Genomic DNA, 26,982 nt, shown 5'->3' with positions numbered 1-26,982 from the left:
CCGACTCTGTGCGACCCCATAGATGGCAGCCGACCAGGCTCCGGCGTCCCTGGGATTCTCCGGGCAAGAACACTGGAGCGGGTTGCCATTTCCTTCTTCAATGTGTGAAAGTGAAGTTGCTCAGTCGTGTCCGACTAGTAGCGAGCCCATGGACTGCAGCCTACCAGGCTCCTCTGTCCATGCATCTTATCTAAATATGACAAAGTAAAAGTGTTAGTTGCTCAGTTGTGTTTGACTCTTTGCGACACTATGGACCGTAGCATGCCAGGCTTCTCTGTCCATGGAAGGAAACCTCTTAAAGCTTGAAAGAAATGATGGATTCTCTTTGGAGAAAGTAAAGCAGGTTCCTTTTCACATTGAAGTCTTAAAAAAATCTCACATCATCAATGTCAACATTTTCATTTTGCTCCCTTCAAAAAAAACACACCAAACAGGGGCTCGCTGCAGGACTGTCTAAACATTACTAATGAAAGTTTAGTATAATCCAGATGGAATTGAATGAAGAATATTTAATATTTAATGAAAATATTCAATAAATATTTATCAAATATGTTTAAAATGTCTCTCTTCATGATGAGAGTTGAGCATAATATGTCAAAGTTTTAATATGTCAAAGTTTAATATTCAACATTGCTGCTAAGTCGCTTCAGTCGTGTCCGACTCTGTGCAACCCCATGGACTGCAGCCTACCAGGCTCCTCTGTCCATGGGATTTTCCAGGCAAGAGTACTGGAGTGGGTTGCCATTGCCTTCTCCAATATTCAACATTAATATCCACTATAATATCCAGAATCATAAGTATATTTTCTAGTTCCCAATAAATTTCTTAAATTTTAAGAAAATAATATAAAGGAAATAGGATATAATTAATAGAAAACATATATACCAATGTACATATACTAAAGAATATAAGCAATGCTTTGAGAATGTCAAAATGTCGGTATTCCACATTGAGAGCTATAGACAAACTATACAGTGTAAATGATAAACTATAATGTTAACTTGAAAAAGAGGCATCCTATATATGCATCATAACACAGGGCTTTGTTAATTAGGCCCCATTTCCTGTACATTTTGGGCTCCAGATTCCTGCATTCAACTGCCTATTTTACTACTTAAACTGGATGTCTAACACACCAAACTTAACATGCCCAAAAGATATTTAATTTTCACTTCTCAGATCTCAGTTTTCCTTATCTCGACAAATAGTTCACAATTTGCCTAGACATTTGAACTGCAATCCCGGGACTCACTCTTCCTTGATTCTATCCATTTCTTCACTCTTCACTCCCTATTCCTGAACTAATAGGAATCTTATTATCTTGTTATCTTTCCTTCAAAATGGATTCCCGAATTGGTATATTTTCCAGTTTACCTTCATCTTTTCGCAAATACTCTGAAGGGTACAAAATCCAAATTTCACCTCCAGGATCTACTGAGCCTCGGAAGATCTGGCCCATGGATGGCCCAGCCACAGTTTGCATCTCATTAAGCACTCAGCGGTGTGTCCTCCGTGGGCCGCGTTGTTTTCAGTTTACTCCATCATGACTGCAGTCCCCTAGTTTCCCATGGCGGCATCCCACCCACACCATCATGATATTCCTCAGCTCACAGGTCACCACGTCAGCGAAGCCTTCCCTGACCGCTCAATCTAATAAGCAATGCCTCACTCCTACCGCTCACTGGTCTCCATCACCTCAAAAGGTTTTGTTTCTTCATAATATTTATCATTATCTGTAATCACTTTTGTAATACTGGAGTGGGTTGCCATTTCCTCCTCCAAGGGATCTTCCCGACCCAGGGATTGAACCTGAGTGTCTTTTGTGTTTCTTGCATTGGCAGGCAGATTCTTTACACTGGGCCACCTGAGAAGCCCTAATATTAAGAAAATATGGAGCTATATCTATGATAAAATGTATGATGGCCTTCAGTAATGTAGAAAATATGTAAGATTGGAAGATGGGGAAAGAGCTGCTTTTCTAGTCTTGGGGAAGAGGATAATTCCCCTAACACTCCATGACTAAGAGGAGCAAGTACCTCAGCTATTTTTTTTTAGATTTTCTTTAAGGACAGTGCTGCTGCCAGCAGTTTGAGGTACATCCAAATGTCTATGCCAAAGGAAAATTTGTAACTGAAGTTTTTAAAAAGAGAAAAACGATGGGGTTGAGTTGGGGGTTGGATAAGTGCTTTCAGCTAGGGACAGTCAACTCCAGGAGGTTTTTATGCAACTACAGACAAACACTCAACTCAGACTGTGGCTTCTTGCCTTCAGGTAAATGTCCAGAATATATTATTTACCCTGAGATGGACAACAACTCTAGATATAGAGAATATGCGGTTTTGCTTTCTTTTAAATATGTCTATTAAATATCTATGGGGCTTAAAACCACGTCTCATGAGACATGCAGTTTGCTTTCTTTGAGGGTGTGTGGCCTGTGTCACTTCTTAACTCTATGGCCCTACTTGAACCCACTGCTATGTCGGCTGCACAGCACACACTGCCACTTCCTTTCAGGACAAGTTCACTGAAAGGAATGAACACTGGACAGCAAGAGAACAAGATCCCCTTGAAGGGATAAGATGTCATAACAAAATGACTTTCTTTTTTTCCCAATCTTTAATGCCAAGAACTATTTGTACTCTTTCTGTGAGAAATCAACAAAGAAGATTAGGTAATACAATGTATCTCTGTTCAAAAAATATCATTACGCTTTCCTTTCCCCAAATATGTTTATTTCTCTCTCTCCTCATCAACTTGTCTTTAGGTAAGTGCTTAGAGATTATTTCACAAACATGTGCCTTTCCTCAAAGAACTTTAAGAATTAAAATACTTAATTAACTAAAAGCAACCAGGAGTTCTGCTTTTAATTCAGTTCTCTCAAATTTTCAGCAGCTACAGTTATTTTCCCCAAATCAGTGCAGTACAAGTTTAGAGAAGAGAAAAGAATATTTCACCTCATTTAAAAACATCAAAGAAAACACCTTGAAAAAAGGTTTATAGCAAATATAACAAACTGTTAATTCCTTTATTATATGAAACAGGAGCTCAAATGAATAAGATAAAACATGTGACAAAGAGATAAGTAAAAGAGGTATTTTAAAAGGGAAATACAGCTAAAAAACTACCCCATCTTGCCAGTAATCTTAATAAAGAAATTAAAAATATGTTAGCTTCTAGTTTATAAAATTTGAAATAAAATTAGAACTCTTTTCTTCATTTTTTTTTTAAAGAAACATTCTTTGTTCAAACAATATTACTACAAAGCCCAAACAAGTTGGGTTTCATCCACTATATCTGAAAGAGTGAGCCAGGAAGACTGGCCTTTTCTCCCTGTTCTCCATCCTACAGGGATGTTTTGAAGAAACTTACAAAGCATAACATATTTTAAGTGCTACCCATGTAAACAAAATGTAAGCATTACTAACAACAACAAGGACAAAAACGACTAGTGTCTAGTTTTTCATGAAGGACACTGGAAGACCATTATTTTTAATACCACTCAGTATCAATAAGAGACTGCAGTGGGCATACTCCAAATTGTCAATGAGATTCTTAATCACATCTATTACTCTGAACAGCAATCTGGAAACATGCCATAAAAATCACCAAAACATCCATGTTCTTTGACTACCTTCACTTCTGAGGTCCTACATTGACTATATTCCATGAAGATACTAAATATAGCATCATTTAAGATGGTAAAACTTACAGAAAAATATTAATGAATGTATCCAACCATTTAATAACGACTTACAGAGCAAATGGTCTCGCTAATAAAGCATGAGAGGAAATAGGAATGGCTGGGGTCATGGTCTAGAAAGGCTATGAAGAGGTTTGTCAGGTAGTGCTTACGATGTCTGCAGCTAAGTCACTTCAGTCATGTCCAACTCTGTGTGACCCCATAGACGGAAGCCCACCAGGCTCCCCCTTCCCTGGGATTCTCCAGGCAAGAACACTGGAGTGGGTTGCCATTTCCTTCTCCAATGTGTGAAAGTGAAAAGTGAAAGTGAAGTTGCTCAGTCATGTCCGACCCTTAGCGACCCCACGGACTGCAGACCACCAGGCTCCTCCATCCATGGGATTTTCTAGGCAAGAGTACTGGAGTGGCTTGCCATTGCCTTCTCCGTTCATTTTACTGGAGGACATTAATTCCTCAAATAGTTCAGGTATCACGTCATCAAAAAATACAATAAAATCTGTAAGAAGAAATAAATCAGTTTGTAGCACTATAATTATTCTACTGGGAATTTCAGGTAAGACCACAATTCTGATATTGGCAAACTCTCCTAGAGAAGAATAAAAGTCAAAAAGCTGAAACACTTTTATAAGACTCCTTGTCTAAGCTGTGAATGTGGGGAATCCATAGGGATTTGAAGCACTCTTGACCAAACAAAAGGGTAGGATGGCCTCTCCTACAAGGAGGCAGGTCAGGAGTCAGATGGGAGGTCTCACGATGGTAAACTCCAAGCTTAAATTGACAAGCATTTTGTAAATAAGATTCTCCAGTTTCTGATTCTTCTCTGTGTTATCTCTCCAGTGTAATTCCATATCTTTAATATGGTCTTATTTAAATGCCTCCAGTCTAGCCTCAGCTGTGCTGTGGGTAAGGAAGGATTACATATCCATATTTTAGTTGCCAGAGAAGGCATTCCAGTCCACCATCCAAGCCTTAAGCCAGGGTGAAGATGGGAAAAGGTAATGAGTGAGAGGTGTCTTAGAAAACATGTTTCTCTCAAAGGTCAAGCATCAGTCAGGCTCTGCTGCTCCACCTTGCATAGGGAGGCATCCTCTATTAGCACCCTTCAGGGGACTGGCTAGATTTGATTACAGACAGAGTCCCTTCTTTGTAGCCTCAAGTATGTTTAGACCATCAGATAGTTGAAAAATAAGCATCTTGAAATACAAATGAGACCAGGAAAAGGACGATAACGCGATAACTCCTGAAGGCAAAAAAGCAAACCAACTAATATAAAGACAGCCTTCAGGCTTACGCAACTGTCCCTACCTATCTGTTTTCAGAAGGGGTGATTTATCAAAAGGTCATGAAAATGACCACCTTAGCGGGAAGATAAGTGCAAAGCAACATTTCTTTTTAACTTTACAGCAAAACCAAACAAAAAAATATTTTAATGAAATCACTTGTTCAAAAGAAAAAAAAATAGAAAAACAAGTATCAGTGTTATTAGTTTTTGTGCTTTTTTTAAAAGACCAACATTTTAAAAGATGATCTAATTCAACCCTTGGAATAACTGCTCTCGTAAACAGAAAGTAATTTCATAATCAGATGCATGCTATGTTTACAGAAATTTTTTCTGCTGTTTACAGAAATTTTAATCAGTATAAGCATGAAGTGGACCGGATTGCGAGTCTCTCTTCCCTTACCTCAATAAAAAGCACATTAGTACATTCCTAAATAGCTATTCTTTTATTTTCTTTGATTGTTTCGTATTTATTTTATTTTGGGGTTTTGCATATATCCTTGTAAGTCAGTTAAACTATGTTCTGGAAAAAAATGGAGTATAAGCAAACAAAATTATTATCTCTCAATACTTTTTCTTTCTGAAATTACTTTTTCTCTCCGGCAAGGATTACTCTTACCTTAGGTTGTTTGCAAATGTAGCGACAAAGTTCTCCAATGTACTGAAACACAGTCACATTATATTTTCTGCAGTCATTCCAAAACTGGCTTGCTGAGAATTTCTTCCTTAACACACAAGTGGCACCTATGAGAAAAGGCATAAAAAGGCACAAGGGAAAAAAATTCAAGGGCAGAATTAACATAAAACACAAATGATGCTGCTCTGTCCAGAAGAGTTTTGTTCACTTTCAAGGCTTTTATAATCTATCAGCAGCCACTTATATCAAGCTCATTTGAAAACATTAATTTTACAGTCCAATAAATCTTTTTAAAATGTTCATGCAGTAATTCTATATCTTACTGTAGATACGCTTCTTACAATACATGGGATGAAAGAAGCAGTCAAAAAAAATAGGACAGTTATAAGTAGTAGAGAATGAATATAGATAAGGGTCATCCTTCTTCACAGAGATCAAGAATATTCACTTACTTTTGACCTTGAATATATACATAGTATTTATTTTAAAAAATTTTAAAGCAGCCTCAATATATTTTGAGGTTGAGTTAGCAAGGCAGAATTAATAAGAAAGCACCAACAAAAAGGTTCGTTGATGACTGCAGAACCTAATTTTAACAACCTAATTTTAATAACAATTTTAAGTCATATGAATATGTTCCAAGGAAAATGCTAATGTCTCGAACTTCATCTTTATTTACTGTGGTCATGTATCACATTCTAAACATACCATTCTACAAAATTACTTTATAGTATTTTAGATATATATAAATCATGGTGAGTGATCTCTAAATATTATTTCTGAGTGACCTAGTAACAGACACATAATCTCAGCATGATTATCAATGGAATCTACTGAGTTGTCAGTTCCACCAAATGACTTCTTGGGTATCTGGGGTACAATGTTTGCAAAGACCGCCTCAATAACTCCTCCTCTGCACTTACCTTTACAATGTGGATTTGACACCCTTTCTTTCAAGAAGTGGGGTCTATTTCCCCACTCGTCAAATCTTGATTCTGAGCTGGCTTGTGACTTGCTTTGATCAGCAAAATGCAGATAAAATGATCCATGTGACTTCCAAAGCTAAGACTTAAGAAATACTAGGCTTCTGATTGAGAAAGCTCCTACCTCCATTTAAGGAGGCAGGGCTTGGCCACTAAACAGTGAGTGATCATATGGAGAAGGAAATCCTGTCAATAGCCAGTTCCAACCACAAGGCCAAATTCCCACAGCACTGCTCTTTCCAGTGGATAATGAAGCTGTGTCCTTTAGTTATATAACATGCGCACAATTGCTCTGAATTCTGATAGCATTTCAAACTTTAATGAAAACAAGTTCTAATTATTAGACATTGTGAAAACTTATTCAAACAGACAGTAAAAGCATACCTAATTCAATACATCCACCAATTCCCACAAGAGATGCTGCACTATGATACAGAGGAAGAGTTATATAAATGATGTCATCAGAAGTACAACCAAAGGCCCATAATCCAGTGGAACTCCTTATAGCTGCCAGATGACAAATCACAGCTGCTTTTGGTAAACCTGGAAGAAAAGGAAAAAAAAATGTAACAGAAAAGATAGTGTGTTGGTATCAACCGCAACAGCAATTGAGACAAAAATACATCAAATTGGTCTATATGCTTGGTTAAAAGAGCCATACAAATGTCAGCTATGACTTTAATTAACCTCTAGAATCTTGGATCTACCCAGAGGATTAAAACGATAAAATTATATAACAATTTGAAATCCAGGAAGCTTCAAAGAGCCATATTTGCTATAAAAATGCCCCAAATACACAGTTTTTTCTCTGGTTCGACCTATTTACTGAATAAAACTAAAGTTGTTATGGGATTTTTAGTGAGAGCAGCACATGTGATTGCAAACCCCAGTCTACAGTGAGGTTCCGGACACTCTTCCAGAGTGAGCTTCATGTCTGCCTTGTTGCTGCACCTGCTTTGACATTTTCTGACAGCTTTTGTGCTTCAGTTTCATCAACTGGAAGAGACTTGATCTCATACACAAAATTGGCATCGTCTTGCCTACAATCCTAAATAAAATTCATTTATTAAATTTTTTCAAAAGAAATTTCTGTGACTCTTTCTGATAGCGAGGCATCTCACAACCTGAGAGTTTATCGTCCTCCACGTGGATAGAGAATCCCTCTAAAATTTCTTGTCAAAGCCATTATAAAGATTTTGAGTGAGACTAGCATCCTTGATTCTTGATACTGTAATTGCTTTTCTCATCTTCATCCAGAGAATCTAATATTTATGCATTCTCTGTCTCTGAGAAGTTCCTACCTGCTGTTCTTCAGTTACTATATTCCCTACTTTCCATATTGTTCCTGATCTCATGGCAACCCAGCTTTAAAAATAATTTTTCAGTTGCAGGTGCATCAAAAAATGAAGGATGCTTTATCTAGTTATTTTTCACCTGTGTGCTTATGTCACTCCTGTAAAGCACTTTCAGTTCAGTTCAGTCGCTCAGTCGTGTCCGACTCTTTGCGACCCCATGAATCACAGCACGCCAGGCCTCCCTGTCTATCACCAAACCCCGGAGTTCACTCAAACTCATGTCCATCAAAGTGCTTTAGTAACAAACAAATTATTCATGTTTTGGTTCTTTATTTGGTTAGTTTTAAGTGAATAATGATCTCATTAACTTATTATAAAAGTTATTATAAATAATTTAAGGTACTCAGACTTTTTGATAAAGGAGACAACAGATAGGAGCTTATCCAACAATGAAAATGATCAAAGGTTCAGGCAGCTTAAAGTTTTAAAGAAAGACGGACCAACAGAATAAATGAAGCTGGTTAAAACTGCAGCTTAGAGTCTCTCTTGGAAGAGTTGGTTCATTACCATATTAAAGCCTTTGAGGGGCCCAACTGTACAAAAATGTTACTGTTTTTTTCAATGGTGTTTCTCAAACTCCTGTGGTCATAAAGCACCTCTTCAAGTTTAATTTTTTTTTTTTCTTTGTAGACATGAAGGGATATGTGTGGCACAAGCTTGGAAAAATTTGCTTTTCTAACCTTCTGTGGATCCCAAGCATTAAAACTCTCCACGTGTCCACAGATGTGGGGAGACCACTGAGAGGAGGTCCAGGCATAAAGGGGGGAGTGAGGCTCTGTCCAGTGATTTGGTGATTCGCAGGAAGAAGGAAGAAGAGATGTTATTAAGAGAAAACCAACTTATGGGTAGGGATGAAAAATCTGGGGAATCTGAGGATGATTTTGGAAAAGGGAAAGAATCCCTAAGATTAAGCAGGCAAGACAAAAGGAAATAAACTTAATGGTGATTGCAACCGGTCCCAGTGCAGCCTGGAAGGCAGCTCCACTGCTTGCAGGAGTGGCTGACCACAAGGCTGCTGTTTCCAGGGTTAAAAAGTCTTTCCTGGAGATCCTGAGGTACTTAACCAAACTCAACGAGCCACCTCAGAAGTAGATACTGGCAGACTGAACACATACCTAGGCCCTCAAGACAAAAAAGAATGGAATTGGAGATGACAGCAACACGATTTTAGAAAGGCAGGTGGACAACTGACACAGCAGACCCAAGAAGATGAGCCCTGAAGAAAGTTGATTTGCTCCCACAAAATCCCAGCAAGGCTCAGAAACTTGGAGACTAGGTACCTCCCAGAGTGGGGTATCAATATGGAACTATAAAAAGGGAGCTAAATGGGAGCTCTGTTTAAGAAGCAATTCCACCAGTCATAAATAAGGGAAGAATCTCTTGTTCATCAAGATCTTACAGAATCTCCCAGGTCAAAGACACATGAATGGTATAAAAATTGACACCAGTCCTTTCCTTACTCAGAGACATTCTCAGTTTGTCCCTAGGTCGATGGATATAATACTTTGGTGAGCTTCACAGTAGGAAAATGATTAGGAAAGGTTTGATGTCATCCTTCCCAGGAGCAAGTGTCTTTTAATTTCATGGCTGCAGTCTCCATCTACAATGATTTTGGAGCCCAAGAAAATAAAATCTGTCACTGTTTCCACTTTTCCCCCTATTTGCCATGAAGCAATGCGACCAGATGCCATGACCTTGGTTTTTTTAGTGTTGTGTTTCAAGTCAACTTTTTCACCCTCTTCCTTTGCCCTCATCAAGAGGTTCTTTAGTTCCTGCTCACTTTCTGCTATTAGAGTAGTATCATCTGTATATCTGAGGTTGTTGTTATTCCACCCAGCAACCTTGATTCCAGCTTGTGGTTTATCCAGCTTGGCATTTCACATGATGTACTCTGCATACAGATTAAATAAGCAGGGTGACAGGGTATATTGTGGAGTACTGTTGTACTCCTTTCCCAGTTTTGAGCTAGTCAGTTGTCCCATGTCCAATTCTAACTGTTGCTTCTTGACCCACATACAGATTTCTCAGGAGACAGGTCAGGTAGTCTGGTACTCCCATCCCTTGTTGTGCATGGTCAAAGGCTTTAGTGTAGTTAATGAAGCAGAAGTAGATGTTTTTCTGGAATTCCTTTGCTTTTCCCATGATTAAAAAAAAATGTTGGCAATTTGATCTCTGGTTCCTCTGCCTCTTTGGAACCCAGCTTGTATGTCTCCAAGTTCTCAGTTCACATACTGCTGAAGCCTCTAGCGTGAGGGATTTTTTTTTTTTAAGACAAAATTTCACAAAATTCTTCATTTTTCTTGCTACGGAAGAATTCAGAGGCGCTACTATTTCCTTCTCATAATAAAGCAATTCTCAGCAATCAAGTCATATATATTTTTAATGATAAAATGGTTAGTGTTAACCCTGTGTGATCAGAAAATAATTAAAGACCACGGGGTGGTAACTATCAGGAATAATACTGGACAGAGGATTACTAACAGAGCAATTTTCAATAGAAAACTGAGATTTCCCTTGGGAAATAAATTTAATATTCTATTATTAAGCAACTGGGGCAAAAAAGATTAGATTTTCTGTAACTGCGATTGAACAGGATTAGAAAGGCTGCATGGGGATGAAGTTTTTTTGATGATTTTATGATGACAACTACCACCTCCTAGCTAGTTTAGCTCTCCGAAGAAAATGTTCAATCAAAAGGCTAAATCATACAAAGCACTTAACATTTTCAAACAGTTGCCTAATAAACTTTTAAAAGAGATTATCCAAAGCAGTGGATTATTTTTATCAAATATTTGAACAAGCCACACTCAGAAACACTACAGTGGAGCAGCTTACTGGTTTATCTGGTTCTCTGCACTACTACAAAAATAGTCAGAAAGAGCTTGGTGTACTCAGGGTAAGGCTGACGGTTTACTTGCTGCAAGCCGTGTATCTTGCAGTTACATTCTCCCAGTTGATCACATTCCAAATGGCCTTCAGATAATCGGGCCTGACATTTTTATACTGAAAGTAATAAGCATGCTCCCACACGTCAATCCCCAGCAGTAGGATAAGACCTGCTGTTCCTTGCAGGGGATCCTGGTTAGAACAAGCAGCAATCTGTAAGCGTCCCTGCACCTTATTGAAGCCGAGCCAACCCCAACCGGAGCCTTGGTCACCAACAGATACAGCAGTCAACTTTTCCTTAAATTTGGCAAAGGAACCAAAGTCACGTTTGATGACTTCCAGCAATTCCCCTTTGGGTTCTCCACCACCGTTAGGGCTCAGATTTGTCCAGAAGATGCTGTGATTGATATGGCCCCCACTGTTGAACTTTAACGCAGGCTGCAGAGCTATCCGGAGAAGGCAATGGCAAGCCACTCCAGTACTCTTGCCTAGAAAATCCCATGGACAGAGGAGCCTGGTAGGCTGCAGTCCATGGGGTCGCTTTGAGTCAGACATGACTGAGCGACTTCACTTTCACTTTTCACTTTCACACACTGGAGAAGGAAATGGCAACCCACTCCAGTGTTCTTGCCTGGAGAATCCCAGGGACGGGGGAGCCTGGTGGGCTGCCGTCTATGGGGTCACACAGAGTCGGACACGACTGAAGTGACTCAGCAGCGGCAGCAGCAGCAGCAAAGGGCTCCTATACAACCTGCTTGAAAGGGCCTGTGAAAGGACTCTGCTCCTATCATTTTAAACTTTTCTAAGTCTCACTTATTTACATCACTCCATAACTTGCACCAACACTTACTTCATTATCAACAATATAAGATTTTTTGTTTGAGAAAATCTGTTTGATTTTTAAGATAATTCAGTTCAGTTCAGTTCAGTCACTCAGTCATGTCCGACTCTTTGTGACCCCATGAATCACAGCGCGCCAGGTCTTCCTGTCTATCATCAACTCCTGGAGTTCACTCAAACTCATGTCCATCGAGTCGGTGATGCCATCCAGCCATCTTATTCTCTGTCGTCCCCTTCTCCTCCTGCCCACAATCCCTCCCAGCATCAGAGTCTTTTCCAGTGAGTCAAATCTTCGCACGAGGTGGCCAAAGTATTGGAGTTTCAGCTTTAGCACCAGTCCTTTCAATGAGCACCCAGGACTCATCTCCTTTAGGATGGACTGGTTAGATCTCCGTGCAGTCCAAGGAACTCTCAAGCGTCTTCTCCAACACCACAGTTCAAAAGCATCAATTCTTCGGCGATCAGCGTTCTTCACAGTCCAACTCTCACATCCATAAATGACCACTGGAAAAACCATAGCCTTGGCTAGACGGACCTTTGTTGGCAGAGTAATGTCTCTGCTTTTTAATATGTTGTCTAGGTTGGTCATAACTTTCCTCCCAAGGAACAAGCGTCTTTTAATTTCATGGCTGCAATCAGCATCCACAGTGATTTTGGAGCCCCAAAAAATAAAGTCAGCCACTGTTTCCACTGTTTTCCCATCTATTTGCCATGAAGTGATGGGACCAGATGCCATGATCTTGGTTTTCTGAATGTTGAGCTTTAAGCCAACATTTTCACTCTCCTCTTTCACTTTCATCAAGAGGCTTTTGAGTTCCTCTTCACTTTCTGCCATAAGGGTGGTGTCATCTGCCTATCTGAGGTTATTGATATTTCTCCCGGCAATCTTGATTCCAGCTTGTGCTTCTTCTAGCCCAGTGTTCCTCATGATGTACTCTGCATATAAATTAAATAAGCAGGGTGACAATATACAGCCTTGACGTACTCCATTTCCTATTTGGAACCAGTCTGTTGTTCCATGTCCAGTTCTAACTGTTGCTTCCTGACCTGCATACAGGTTTCTCAAGAGGCAGATCAGGTGGTCTGGTATTCCCACCTCTTTCAGAATTTTCCACAGTTTGTTGTGATCCACACAGTCAAAGGCTTTGGCATAGTCAATAAAGCAGAAATAGATGTTTTTCTGGAACTCTCTTGCTTTTTCCATGATCCAGCAGATGTTGGCAATTTGATCTCTGGTTACTCTGCCTTTTCTAAAACCTGCTTGAACATCTGGAAGTTCACAGTTCACGTATTGCTGAAGCCTGGCTTGGAGAACTTTGAGCATGACTTTACTAGCGTGTGATGAATGCAATTGTGAGGTAGTTTGAGCATTCTTTGGCATTGCTTTTCTTTGGGATTGGGATTAAGACTGACCTTTCTAGTCCTGTGGCCACTGCTGAGTTTTCCAAATTTGCTGGCATATTGAGTGCAGCACTTTCACAGCATCATTTTCAGGATTTGAAATAGCTCAATTGGAATTCCATCACCTCCACTAGCTTTGTTCCTAGTGATGCTTTCTAAGGCCCACTTGACTTCACATTCCAAGATGTCTGGCTCTAGGTCAGTGATCACACCATCATGATTATCTGGGTCATAAGATCTTTTTTGTACAGTTCTTCTGTGTATTCTTGCCACATCTTCTTAATATCTTCTTCTTCTGTTAGGTCCACACCATTTCTGTCCTTTATCGAGCCCATCTTTGCATGAAATGTTCCCGTGGTATCTCTAATTTTCTTGAAGAGATCTCTTGTTTTTCCTGTTCTGTTGTTTTCCTCTATTTCTTTGCATTGATCGCTGAGGAAGGCTTTCTTATCTTTCCTTGCTATTCTTTGGAACTCTGCATTCAGATGCTTATATTTTTCCTTTTCTCCTTTGCTTTTTGCTTCTCTTCTTTTCACAGCTATTTGTAAGGCCTCCTCAGACAGCCATTTTGCTTTTTTGCATTTCTCTTCCATGGGAATGGTCTTGGTCCCTGTCTCCTGTACAATGTCACGAACCACCGTCCATAGTTCATCAGGCAGTATATCTATCAGATCTAGTCCCTTAAATCTATTTCTCACTTCCACTGTATGAATTCTCATGATCATTACAACTACGATCACTTAATCCAGCTCTGGGTTTCGAGCTGCAAAACATCAGTTTAGAGAGAGAGATCAGGGAAGAGAGAGAGAGATGCTTTTAATAAAAAACAGCAATTCAATCTTTAAGAGGCTCAATGTGAGATAGGCTGGGATCTGGAGCCTGTGATACTTTACTTGGGCTACCTGCACCTCAAGTGGCAGAACAGAAGAAACTATAAGGGACTAAAAACTGCATGCATGTACAGTTGAGGCAATTTTGCAAAACATTCAAAAGGGGCACAAATCAACTGCCATTTCTGAGGTGCCAGGAGCAAAAGGAGGTTACTGTACATGATGCCTGTAAACAGCACCTTCAAGGGGGTGGGTAGACCACTTAAGCCACCCCTTCAGCCCCACTCACCAATCCACCCCTACCCTCACCCCATTTTAGGAACCAGCCTGCCCTCCCTAGTTAGGAAGCCAGCAAGAGTGCTTGTTACTTGTTTTCACTTCTCTGTGCTGAGGCATGAGTCCCAATCAAGCCTTCCCTGAATTCCTCATCTGATCCCTTCCCATTTCCTATTGATTAGAGTCCAAGGACCCTAGTCTGTAGCAAATGTGATTTTGCTACATTTTTTGACAGTTTTGTATTTATAAAGCATGACATCTACTGTATGCCCAATTCTGTATGTTGCTTTGCTCTCTATAAGACCCCAAGTTGCTCAGAACTTCAAGCTAAAGAGAGATGATATTTGTGTAACTTTTTCTATATAGGATCATTCACAATCCAAATTTGAAAGAATGTCAACAAATGCTTTTGACATTTTGAAATGTAAAAAATAAAATGAAATTCCAGCACCAGATTGCTTTCCCCACACTGGTAAAGATCTGATACGTATTCTCTGGAAAAAGATGAACCTCTGGAAACATGTCAGAAAAGAGACTGAACATATCGCAGGAATAAGAGAAAGTGAGGATCCTCCTCCAGCTCCCTTTTTACAGTTTCCTAGTTTTCCCTTCAAGATTCTGGTCTGAGGAATCTAAAGTACCTAGAAGTAAAACTGATAGTCATGAATCTGCCAACAAAATGTCCTGGACACCAAAACTAACCAGCTCACAATCCCGCTCAGTCACACAGAGCTTCTAGTTAGGATTTTGTTTGTTTTGGTGTGTGTGTTTTGGTGGCTACACTTTAAACATGAGCAGCCAAAGGTCAACAGATATTTGAGAAATCCTCTAGAGTAAAGAACAGAGGCCACTGTAAAATAAAGGGTAAAAGGACATTAGAGAAAATAGAGACAAGGTAGAGAGGAGAAATTTTTTAAAAAATACTATTATTCTGAGAGGTATGAGACTATGAAGTATCAATAATACAAAAATAACATGCTACAAAATGGGAAATATTCAGAGAACATAGGGCTAAAATATAAATCTCTCAAAAATTAAACCAAAAGGTAAGAGAAGGAAAATAGGATAGAAAAGATTAGAAAATTAATAACAGTTCAAGGAGGCCAAGCTTTAAAAAGTTAGAGATCCAAAGATAAAAGAATGAACAAATGAACAAAATAATAGGAGAGAATGGGCAGAAAAAAATAGAAATAAAGAGAAGAATATGCAGACATTTAAAAAAAAATTTGAGTACCTAGAATTGCAAGACATGAGTTTCTAGATTTAAAAGGCTGACAAATTTACCAGCAAAATGGATAAGTAAGACTAGTCCAAGTACAAATAATCTTGAAGTCATAGAATACTGAAGGCTCATGAAATTCTAAAAATTCCTCCCCATTGCCCCCCACCACCCTCGCCCCCGCCAAAAGAAAGAAAAACAACACCAGGCTGACGTAAAGGATATGAAAGCAGAAAAAAAGACTTCTCAATATATACACTGGAAGACAGAAGGTAAAAGAGCAATGCCTTCAAACCCCTGCACCAGTATCATTTCTTACCTAGATTTCTATACAAGTGTAAAGGTAGAAAAAAAAAAAAAAAAAGGCATTCAGGCATGTGAGAACTTCAACTTACCTACTAATAAGCAGCTGCTAAAAAAAAGTACAGTGATAAAATGAAAGGTAAACAAAGGAAATAAATTTAGAATCTAAGAATCAAGGGATTAGAAACAAGGTCTGAAGGGAATTCTTAGGGTGATGGTGAGAAATGAACCCAGGACATGTCAAGATTGAAATCATAGGGAGGAAAGCTTTGGGAAAGATGTGATCGAGAATTGACATATATACGCTAATATGTATGAAACAGAAAACTAATGAGAACCTGCTGTATAGCCCAGGGAACTCTACTCAGTGCTCTGTGGTGACCTAGACGGGAAGGAAATCCAAAAATGAGGGAATATATGTGTACATCCAGCTGATTCACTTCACTGTGTAGCAGACACTGACAAAACAATGTAAAGCAATATGCTGTTATTGTTCAGTCACTCAGTTGTGTCGGACTCTTTGCAGCCCCATGGACTGCAGCACGCCAGGCCTCCAGGTCCTTCACCATCTCCCAAAGTTTGCCCAAGTTCATGTACATTGCATGGCTGATGCCATCCAGTCATCTTATCCTCTGATCCTTCTCCTTCTGCCCTCAGTCTTTCCCAGCATCAGGGATGTTTCCGATGAGTTAGCTGTTGGCATCAGAAGACCAAAATACTGCGCAAGCTTCAGCATCAGTCCTTCCAACGAATATTCAGGGTTAATTTCCCTTAAGATTGACTGGTTTGATCTCCTTGCTGTCCAGGGGACTCTCAGGAGTCTTCTCCAGGACCACAGTTTTAAGGCATCAATTCTCTGGCATTCTGCCTCCTTTATGGTCCAGCTCTCACAACTGTACGTGATCAATGGAAAGACCACAGCCTTGACTATATGAACCTTTGTCAGCAGAGTAATGTCTGCTTCAACACATTGTCTAGGTTTGTCACAGCTTTCCTGCCAAGGAGCAAGTTTCTTTTAATTTCATGGCTGCAGTCACCATCCTCAGTGATTTTAGAGCCCAAGAAGAGGAAATCTGTCACTACCTCCACCTTTTCCCCTTCCATTTGCCATGAAGTAAAGGGAACGAATGCCAAGATCTTATTTTTTTAATATTTAGTTTTAATTCAGCTTTTTCACTCTCCTCCTTCACCCTCATCAATAGGCTCTTTAGTTCCTCTTCACTAAAGAACTAAAGCAACTATACCCCAATCAAAACAAAATACAACAACAACAAAAAGAACATAGGCTTGACGAAATACAGACAAGCTTTTCAATGTCTAAAGTTGAGTTATTTTTTGATAGAAGTATGGGTACGAACTGGTCATAGATGTACAGAAAACTAAGCAAGCAAATGAAAAAACAAATGATTAATTCCAGATTGGGGAGAGTTTTACATGAAAGAAAATAAATATAATTTTATTATACTATAGAGGGCAGCTAGAAATAGTTATAACACTGATAACTATCAAACTATCAATATGAAGTTATGATACTGATAACTAATCAAACCAATATTTATTATGAAACAATATATAGAGTGATGTCAGAAAGAGAAAGTATCTGTACCAGAGGAAAAAATCTGAGTTGGAGGGAGAGAGTGGTAAAAAAAGAAGATAAAGTTTTCATCTTCCATTGTGGACAAGCAGTACTTATTTTGGAGGGCACCTATTAAGTACCCAATAAAATTCTCAAGCTATTTAGATATATGCAGATGATTATAGAAAGATCTATGTTGGTGAAGACTCTTGAGAGTCCCTTGGACAGCAAGATCATACCAGTCAATCCTAAACAAAATCAACCCCAAATATTCATTGCAAGGACTGATGCTGAAACTGAAGCTCCAATACTTTGGTCACCTGATGCAAAGAACTGACTCACTGGAAAAGACTCTGACGCTGGGAAAGGCTGAAGGCAGGATGAGAAGGGGTGACAGAGGATGAGATGGTTGGATGGCATCACTGATTCAATGGACATGAGTTTAAGTAAACTGCAGAAGGTGGTAAAGGACAGGGAAGTCTGGTGTGCTGCAGTCCATAGGGTTGCAGAGTCGGACACAACTTAGCAACTGAATGACAAGAAAAATACCAAATGCAATTGGTTTGGGAACAGGTAAGCAATCCTTGGCAGGAAAGTTATGACCAACCTTGATGGTATATTAAAAAGCAGAGACATTACTTTGCCGACCAAGGTCCGTCTAGTCAAGGCAATGGTTTTTCCCGTGGTCATGTATGGATGTGAGAGTTGGACTGTGAAGAAAGCTGATCGCCGAAGAATCGATGCTTTTGAACTGTGGTGTTGGAGAAGACTCTTGAGAGTCCCTTATACTGCAAGGAGATCCAACCAGTCCATTCTAAAGGAGATCAATCCTGGATGTTCATTGGAGGGAATGATGCTAAAGCTGAAACTCCAATACTTTGGCCACCTCATGAGACGAGTTGACTCACTGGAAAAGACTCTGATGCTGGGAAAGGTTGGGGGCGGGAGGAGAAGGGGACGACGGAGAATGAGATGGCTGGATGGCATCACCGACTCTGTGGACATGAGTTTGAGTGTACTCCGGGAGTTGGTGATGGACAGGGAGGCCTGGCGTGCTGTGATTCATGGGGTCGCGGAGAGTCGGACACGACTGAGCGACTGAACTGAACTGAACTGAACTGAAGCAAGGTACTTTTCTCTAATATTTCTAAAACTATTAGCATTTTGCATCTCTGTACTGCATAACTTTAATATGAATAAATATCAAATAAAAAATTAAGAGTGCTTTTGTTTTCAGCCTGTTGTGCAAATGTATCAAACACTGGTTTTAATCTTCAAGAACAGGAGTTGTTAATAGTCTGCTCCACACTATTCTCTTTGGGGTGAGGAGGGTTGAGGGGAGAGGAGAGTGGTAAAGACTGTTCTGAAGACCAGAGTCACTTTTTCTAAGAAAACAGCGTAAAGATAAATTGTCAAGTACCATTTGCTGGAAGTTTACAAAGATATAATTTCCAAAATTTTATTGTCTCTTTCAAGGTCAAGTTAGGTCATCTTTATGCTGACAACTTGATACATATTAGCATTTCCCAGTTCATTTATCAGAGCTGTTTTAAACAGAGTAACAACAACAGTGTGAACCCTGAACTTCCAGATGTTCAAGCAGGTTTTAGAAAAGGCAGAGGCACCAGAGATCAAATTGCCAACATCCGCTGGATCATGGAAAAAGCAAGAGAGTTCCAGAAAAACATCTATTTCTGCTTCATTGACTATGCCAAAGCCTTTGACTGTGTGGATCACAATAAACTGTGGAAAATTCTGAAAGAGACGGAAATACCAGACCACCTGATCTGCCTCTTGAGAAAGCTGTATGCAGGTCAGGAAGCAACAGTTAGAACTGTACATGGAACAACAGACTGGTTCCAAATAGGAAAAGGAGTACGTCAAGGCTGTATATTGTCACCCTGATTATTTAACTGATATGCAGAGTCAGTCAGTCAGTCAGTTCAGTCGCTCAGTTGTGTCCGACTCTTTGCGACCCCATGAATCACAGCACGCCAGGCTCCCTGTCCATCACCAACTCCCAGAGTTCACTCAAACTCATGTCCATCGAGTCGGTGACGCCATCCAGCCATCTCATTCTCCGTCGTCCATCATGAGAAACACTGGTCTGGATGAAGCACACACTGGAATCAAGATTGCCGGGAGGAATACCAATAACCTCAGATATGCAGATGACACCACCCTTATGGCAGAAAGTGAAGAAGAACTAAAGAGCCTCTTGATGAAAGTGAAAGAGGAGAGTGAAAAAGTTGGATTAAAGCTCAACATTCAGAAAACTAAGATCATTGCATCTGGTCCCATCACTTCATGGCAAATAGATGGGGAAACAGTGGAAACAGTGGCTGACTTTATTTTTCTGGGCTCTAAAATCACTGCAGATGGTGACTGCAGCCATGAAATTAAAAGACACTTGCTCCTTGGAAGGAAAGTTATGACCAACCTAGACAGGATACTAAAAAGCAGAGACATCACTTTGCCAACAAAGGTCTGTCTAGTCAAAGCTATGGTTTTTCCAGTGGTCATGTGGATGTGAGAGTTGGACTGTGAAGAAAGTTGAGCACCGAAGAATTGATGCTTTTGAACTGTGGTGTTGGAGAAGACCCTCGAGAGTCCCTTGGACTGCAAGGAGATCCAACCAGTCCATCCTAAAGGAGATCAGTCCTGGGTACTCATTGGAAGGACTGAGGTTGAAGCTGAAACTCCAATACTTTGGCCACCTGATGCAACGAGCTGACTCATTTGAAAAGACCCTGATGCTGGGAAAGATTGAGGGCGGGAGAAGTGGACGACAGATGATGAGATGGCTGGATTGCATCACCGACTCAATGGACATGGGTTTGGGTGGACTCCGGGAGTTGGTGATGGACAGGGAGGCCTGGCGTTCTGCAGGTCATGGGGTCGCAAAGAGTCGGACATGACTGAGCGACTGAACTGAACTGAACAACAACAAAGCACAACGGATCTCCAGTATAAAAGAGATTATTGTTAGCCTCCAAATAGGAAAAAGGAAAGAACAAAGTAAGAAAACTTCACTATGCAATAGTAGCTTTGCTTACAATACTACCTGTGCATTATAAATAAGTACCAATACTTTTGAAGTGAAGTGAAAGTCGCTCAGTCATGCCCGACTCTGCAACCCCATGGACTGTACCCTGCTTTTAACATATCTCAATTCAAACTCCCGGTCATCTTCAAATTAATTACAAAAGTTTATTCAAACTACCATAAATACCATTCAGTTTTTCTCAGAATCAATTAAGTTTAACATTTCTTTTGAATTCCCAGGTAGTTTCATTATTCTGTGTGTGTGTGTGTTGTTTACCTGATAAAAGGAAAGTTAGTTTCTTGATTCTTATTTGTAACCTCCCTCAAACGTGCAAAGACATCAAGATTTCCTATTTCTCACATGTTCCAGTCAACCCAGGGAAAACCAGGAGAGCTTACTACAGGTATTTAAATGGCAGCTCTATACTTGGATTGTGTTTAGGAATTAACATTTTATACAACAATATAGAAACCTGTTTTAAAGTAGACTAATGGATTTTTTTAATTCAGAAGGATGATTACAAACATTTAAACATCTTTTCATTTATATATCAGGCATCTAAGGGAAGCTAGCAAAGATCCTGCCAAAGAAGCAGTCCAAATTTCACACTCTGAGTAACTGGGCTGGATCAAGTCTTCAGATATTCCAGTGCCATTTGTACTACCAAACTTGAAAATCTTTCCACCTGCAACAATGGCCAAGTGAACACGGTGACTTGCCAAGCTAAAGGTAAAGCAATTACATTTTCCATCCAAGTTTGAGAGTTCAAAGATCTAAAGAAACCCAGGTCTTCTTGGATACATGCTTTCTCAGATTTTTGGTAGCTATGAAACTGAGCCCCACTAAAACCAAATTCTTTTACCAACTCTCTATCCAAAGCTTTGTTCCCTTTCTTGTCCCCTCTGACCTCAATCCTCGGGGAAATGAACAGTAATCAATCAGAGTCAGATGACTAAAATTGCTGTTGCTGATGACACAGTTAAAGCACTAAAGTGATTATCAAAGATATCATTAACAGATTGTTTCTCCAGGGCAAGATGAGCTCACAGACCCTCAAGCCATGGCCCACCTTGCCAGAGAGTTGTAAACCGGAGACATCCTGAATTGTCACAGAACTGTCACAAGTTGATGACTAACTCTAGCTTCTTTATTCTTCTTTAAGAAACCCCCAACTCAAATGTCAAGTTGAAGTGTATCTGAGGCTTGGTGGGCTGCAATAAATCCTTATTTTTCTGCAATCTCTTATCAGAGAATTGGCTTTCTGTACCTTGGGTACTCAAGTCCTTTGCTCAGTTACAGCTACAAATGGCAAAGATTTGTCCAAACCAGTTGCTTTTCATATAATACACTTCATTCTTTTCAAGTTTCAAGAACAAATGGATCATACCTGTTGTTCCAGAAGTAAAAATATAAAGATAAATAGTCTTGGTGTTTGAGATAGCATGGTGGCTGCGTGGCACCCGACAGTCAGATGCTGTGCTCAGTTTTTCTTTGAGTGAAGTTATGCCTTGTGGAACAGAGTCTTTCATTGCCCAAACGCTGATACCTTCTGGGAGGCTTGGAAGAATGTCTTCTATAGTTTCTAGAAAATCTAAAAACCAAAGGATAGGAATAAGTAAATAAGACATAAATCTCAAACCACTCACCTTGTGCGTTCTATTGCCTGTTGGAACAGGGATGAAATGTAAATACAAGGCCAACTTCCTTTTCACATTGGATAAGTAACATCCTAGCCATTTTATGATTCTGTTTCAACATGACCAACTTAAAGGAAAATCTAGTTATTACCTGATTTCATCAATGTAAAAAATCCAATTCAAAGTGAAATTTGGAGATCCCATTATCCAGGCTGTGTTTTTTTCCCCCCAGTTTTTAAATAAAACTCTGTTTCTGTAATTTGCCTTAAATTTAAATTCTGGACACTGCCCTGAACATTCTTTCTGAAATACAAGTCAGTATCTCATTATTCTAAAAAGCCATCTGTCTGTCACTGCTCAGTTCCACTGTAATGCAACAATCCAGGAGAAACATCTGACTGCTCTGGAAGCACAAGATTCCAGATTATGGATTCACAAGAGTCTGCCTTAGATGCCATTTCAGGGTGAAAAGTTAAAGGAGGAGATTTAGAGATGCTCTTTCCTCTGGATCAGAATTATTAAAGGTAATAGAAGAAGGAAAAGAAGGAAAAGAATGCTTTCCAGAAAAGGTGGCAGGATTCACAGTGCACAGTAGCAGTGGGATCTAAGGCCTCATTAGATCCAGCGTCAAGCAAAGAAGTCAAAAACACCGCAAACGCGGGTGTCTTCAGGCCTGAAGGGCTTAGGAGTCTTCACAATATCAAGGTTCTGGGTTGAAATCCAGGCTTGAGAAAGGCAAAGGGATACTCATCTCAGGAATTATCTACTATACAGATAACCAAAGAGTGATTGTGTAGGGGCTACTGTGTTGAGGTACTCTGGGACACTGAACTAGACCTTCTTAATCTGATCTTCAGTGTAGGAGAAACTGTCATCTCTCCAGGAGGACAATACTGGTAGAAAAGGAGGGAGTTGGAAGGTGGGTACAAATCCTTGAGGAAGAAATATTTAGTGTGAGGGTATCTGGCACTCTATGGAACACAAAAGAAGCAGAGCATTATCATTCCTGGATGATGTATAAGTGAGTAAGGCATCATTTTTTTTTCCCCTTAGAGTAGACAGACAAACAGTTCTTAATATTCTTTAAATTATTTTAAAATGTAATGCTCCCCTCCTTTAACATGGATCTTTAACCATGTCCACTTTCATGTTCTACATGGGTGCTGCAGTTTTATTTTCATAGTCCTACAACACATCATACTTTTTGAGATAAAAGGGATTTCTGAGTGCTACATTATTTACCTTAAAATCTATGTTAACATCCACAGGGACATTAAGCAGTGGACTTTTGGAGTTAATGTGAGGAATGCTTAAGATCACCAGCAACCACCAGAAGTTATGAAGATGATAGGGAAGATTTTTTTTCTTACACCCTTCAGAGGGGACACGGGCCTGCAGACACTTTGATTGTGTACTTTTAGTCCCCATATCTGAAAGGGAATGAATTTTTGTATTTTAAGCTTACCCAGTTTGTGTTATTTTACTACAGCAGCCCTGGGAAGCTAACTCAACCAAGGTCACAAGTTGATGAATAGAACTGTTAGTCTAACCTAAGTCTAACTAACTCTAAAATCTATGTATTACCTCATAAATGAAGCCAATGATAAAAAATACAACTAAATGTAAAATATACCCTGGTCAGAATGGTGAAGTCCACATAATTATAGACCTGTCCATCTAAGTACTTTTTAAAAATAATTTGTAAACAAGAATTAAAAAATAATCACTAGATATATTCTATTTTAAAGTTAAATTCAGGGTGCTGCATTAAACATCTTTCTAGAAATGTGAAGCAGTGTCTGGTTCTTTCAAAAAGCCATCTATCAGCCCTGACTTAGTTCTACTATAAATACAAAACATTTGGAAAAAAACTCATGATTTACCTCCTCAAAATCTATAATCCATATTGATTACAAAGAAACAGCAAGAGAGATATGTCAAATTGGACTAGGAAATTCACAAGAAAACACAAAAAATGGTAAGGAGTTGATATGTTAGGATTGGGGAAGCAAATTGGCGATTGAAATTTTTTGAATTAATTTTTATTTTTTAACAAATTCAAATAAAATAAGATGTCAGATTCCAGAGAAAAATCTTTTTCTACTGAGCATACACAGCATATTGCTGTATACAGATTGCTGTGGTAAGAAGGAGAAGTGAAAAAATCATAAGGAATGCTGGGGGAAGGATGAGTCATAAATAAATGAAAAAGCAAGATAAGCAAATGATCTGGACTTTGTATTTTCTCTTAATTTTTAGCACTAGATTTTGCTTAAATGATTCTTTCTGGCAATTTGAATGTATAAATACAAGTCTGAACTGACCCATTTCATTCCCTTAACTTCAAATCTGTCACCTGGAACTGTAAACTAACAAGACAAATTTTATATATTCTTAATAATATGCTAAAGCTGAAACTCCAATACTTTGGTCACCTCATGTGAAGAGCTGACTCACTGGAAAAGACTCTGATGCTGGGAAGGGTTGGGAGCGGGAGGAGACGGTGACGACAGAGAATGAGATGGCTGGATGGCATCACCGACTCAATGGACCTGAGTTTGAGTGAACTCTGGGAGTTGGTGATGGAAAGGGAGGCCTGGCGTGCTGTGATTCATGGGGTCGCGTAGAGTCGGACACGACTGAGCGACTGAACTGAATTGAACTGAATAATATGTGTGCCTAAATTGGCAAAATAGGTGACAAGAAAATTACAATATGATTAACTCTGGATCAAAATCTTTGTTGGAACCGTAGAATCTAAAAAATCATAGTATTTACTAAGAGTGATGACCTTTACAAGAAAAAGGAAGTGAGCGGATTCCTAGGAATCAGAGGAGATACGATTTAATCTCCTTCCTACATTATAAAGAAATTGACTTAGCTGAGACATTTAGAATTAACAAACAGAATTTTATCTAAACAAGTTATTTCTTTAACAGTGGTAGGAATTATGGATGAGGAGAGTGAAAATTGAGATAGAAATTTGAAAAATCTTGTAAGGGATAAAGGATCATTATTTCCTTGTCACTGTCAGGTTTTCTTGATAAAATGGCAAGTTTTAGTGTCACTTTGAAAGTAAATTTTACATATTTATTCTTGCCCAAAAAATAGCTTTTGTTTAAATACTTCATGAAGACTTGGCTGTGTTTTGTGAAGATTTACTCTTAGTGAAGTGTCCTACCACTGAAAGCCACAGGACTGTAAGCACCTCAAAAGACTAATGGCTGTCCTATTCTACCCTTTCACCAGCTGTGCCTGGCACACAACCAAAGGTGCTGGATATGGAACGCAACTCATGGGATCCACTGTAGGTGCAGGTATTAACAGTAAATTACCATAAGAAATTGAGACAGATGAAAATTCTATGAGATTTAACAAAGTCTACAACACAGGAGAAGACTGAATCTCTCTTTTCAAAGCAATAGATTCTTCCAAGAAATACACACTGTTTCTCACATGCACTGGTTTAGGTGGGGTTGCAAGCATAAAAAGAGGTAAATTATGATCTCTGCTTCAAATTAATTTCTTGTTTGTATACCATTGCTATGTTTCATTCAAATTCTTGAGACTATGAAATCAATGAGTAAAAATGCAATATATCCCTTGAATATACCATTAGTGTGAATTATGTTATTCATTCTGCATTAAAAACTTTTTTTTTAATTGAGGTATAGTTGATTCACATCGCTGTGTTAGTTTCTGGTGTATAGTAAATGATTCAGTCATACATACATATATATTCTTTTTCATTATAGCTTATTATAAGGTATTGAATGTAGTTTCCTATGCTATACAGCAGGACTTTGCTGATTAACTGCTTTATATATAGTACTGTCCTAATATATCCCTTCCTTCCTTTACCCTTTGGTAACCATAAGTTTGTTTTCTATGTCTCTGAATTTGTTTCTGTTTTGTAAATAAGTCCATTTGAATCTATATGAATCACTTTTTAGATTACACATATAAGTGATACCATATGATACCATGTGTTTCTCTGTCTGACTGACAGACATTATTTTTAAATTATCTTGTGCTGTGCTCAGTCACTCAGTCGTGTCTGACTCTGTGACCCCGTGGACTGTAGTCCGCCAGGCTCCTCTGTTCATAGGATTTTCCAGGCAAGAATACTGGAGTGGGTTGCAGTTTCCGACTCCATAAATTACTTTATTCTACATAAAACAAACTGGTATTTTCAAAGGTAATTGCTCATAGCTCTTAAAGCACTGGCAAACATTTAACTTTAAACTTTTAGCCCAGGACCAGACGGCTTCACAGTTGAATTCTACCAAAAATTTAGAGAAGAGCTAACACCTATCCTACTCAAACTCTTCCAGAAAATTGCAGAGGAAGGTAAACTGCCAAACTTATTCAATGAGGCCACCATCGCCCTAATACCAAAACCTGACAAAGATGCCACAAAAAAAGAAAACTACAGGCCAAACTGATGAACATAGATGCAAAAATCCTTAACAAAATTCTAGCAATTAGAATCCAACAACACATTAAAAAGATCATACATCATGACCAAGTGGGCTTTATCCCAGGAATGCAAGGATTCTTCAACATCCACAAATCAATAATGTAATACACCACATTAACAAATTGAAAAATAAAAACCATATGATTATCTCAATAGATGGAGAGAAAGCCTTTGACAAAATTCCACATCCACTTATGATAAAAACCCTCCAGAAAACAGGAATAGAAGGAACATACCTCAACATAATAAAAGCTATATATGACAAACCCACAGCAAACATTATCCTCAATGGTGAAAAATTGAAAGCATTTCCCCTAAAGTCAGGAACAAGACAAGGGTGCCCACTCTCACTACTACTATTCAACATAGTTTTGGAAGTTTTGACTACAGCAATCAGAGCAGACAAAGAAATAAAAGGAATCCAAATTGGAAAAGAAGAAGTAAAACTCTCACTGTTTGCAGATGACATGATCCTCTACATAGAAAACCCTAAAGACACCACCAGAAAATTACTAAAGCTAATCAATGAATATA

General features: G+C 39.1%; 1 protein-coding gene across 1 annotated transcript in view; it reads right to left on the bottom strand.

Annotated features, from left to right (window-relative positions):
• Positions 1-26,982, bottom strand: part of SLC27A6 (solute carrier family 27 member 6) — an 87,260-nt gene that overhangs the window by 49,390 nt on the left and 10,888 nt on the right. The window contains exons 2-4 of the mRNA XM_055430666.2: positions 21,719-21,922; positions 6,984-7,142; positions 5,599-5,723 (exon numbers count right to left, since the gene is read on the bottom strand). Of these exons, the coding sequence (XP_055286641.2) occupies positions 5,599-5,723; positions 6,984-7,142; positions 21,719-21,922 (488 nt within the window). The remainder of the gene's footprint in view (positions 1-5,598; positions 5,724-6,983; positions 7,143-21,718; positions 21,923-26,982) is intronic.

Source organism: Moschus berezovskii, chromosome 8, assembly GCF_049115385.1.
Source record: "Moschus berezovskii isolate FMDL1 chromosome 8, NW_MosBer_1.0, whole genome shotgun sequence".
Taxonomy (NCBI): domain Eukaryota; kingdom Metazoa; phylum Chordata; class Mammalia; order Artiodactyla; family Moschidae; genus Moschus; species Moschus berezovskii.
This window is presented reverse-complemented; position numbering and strand designations above follow the sequence as displayed.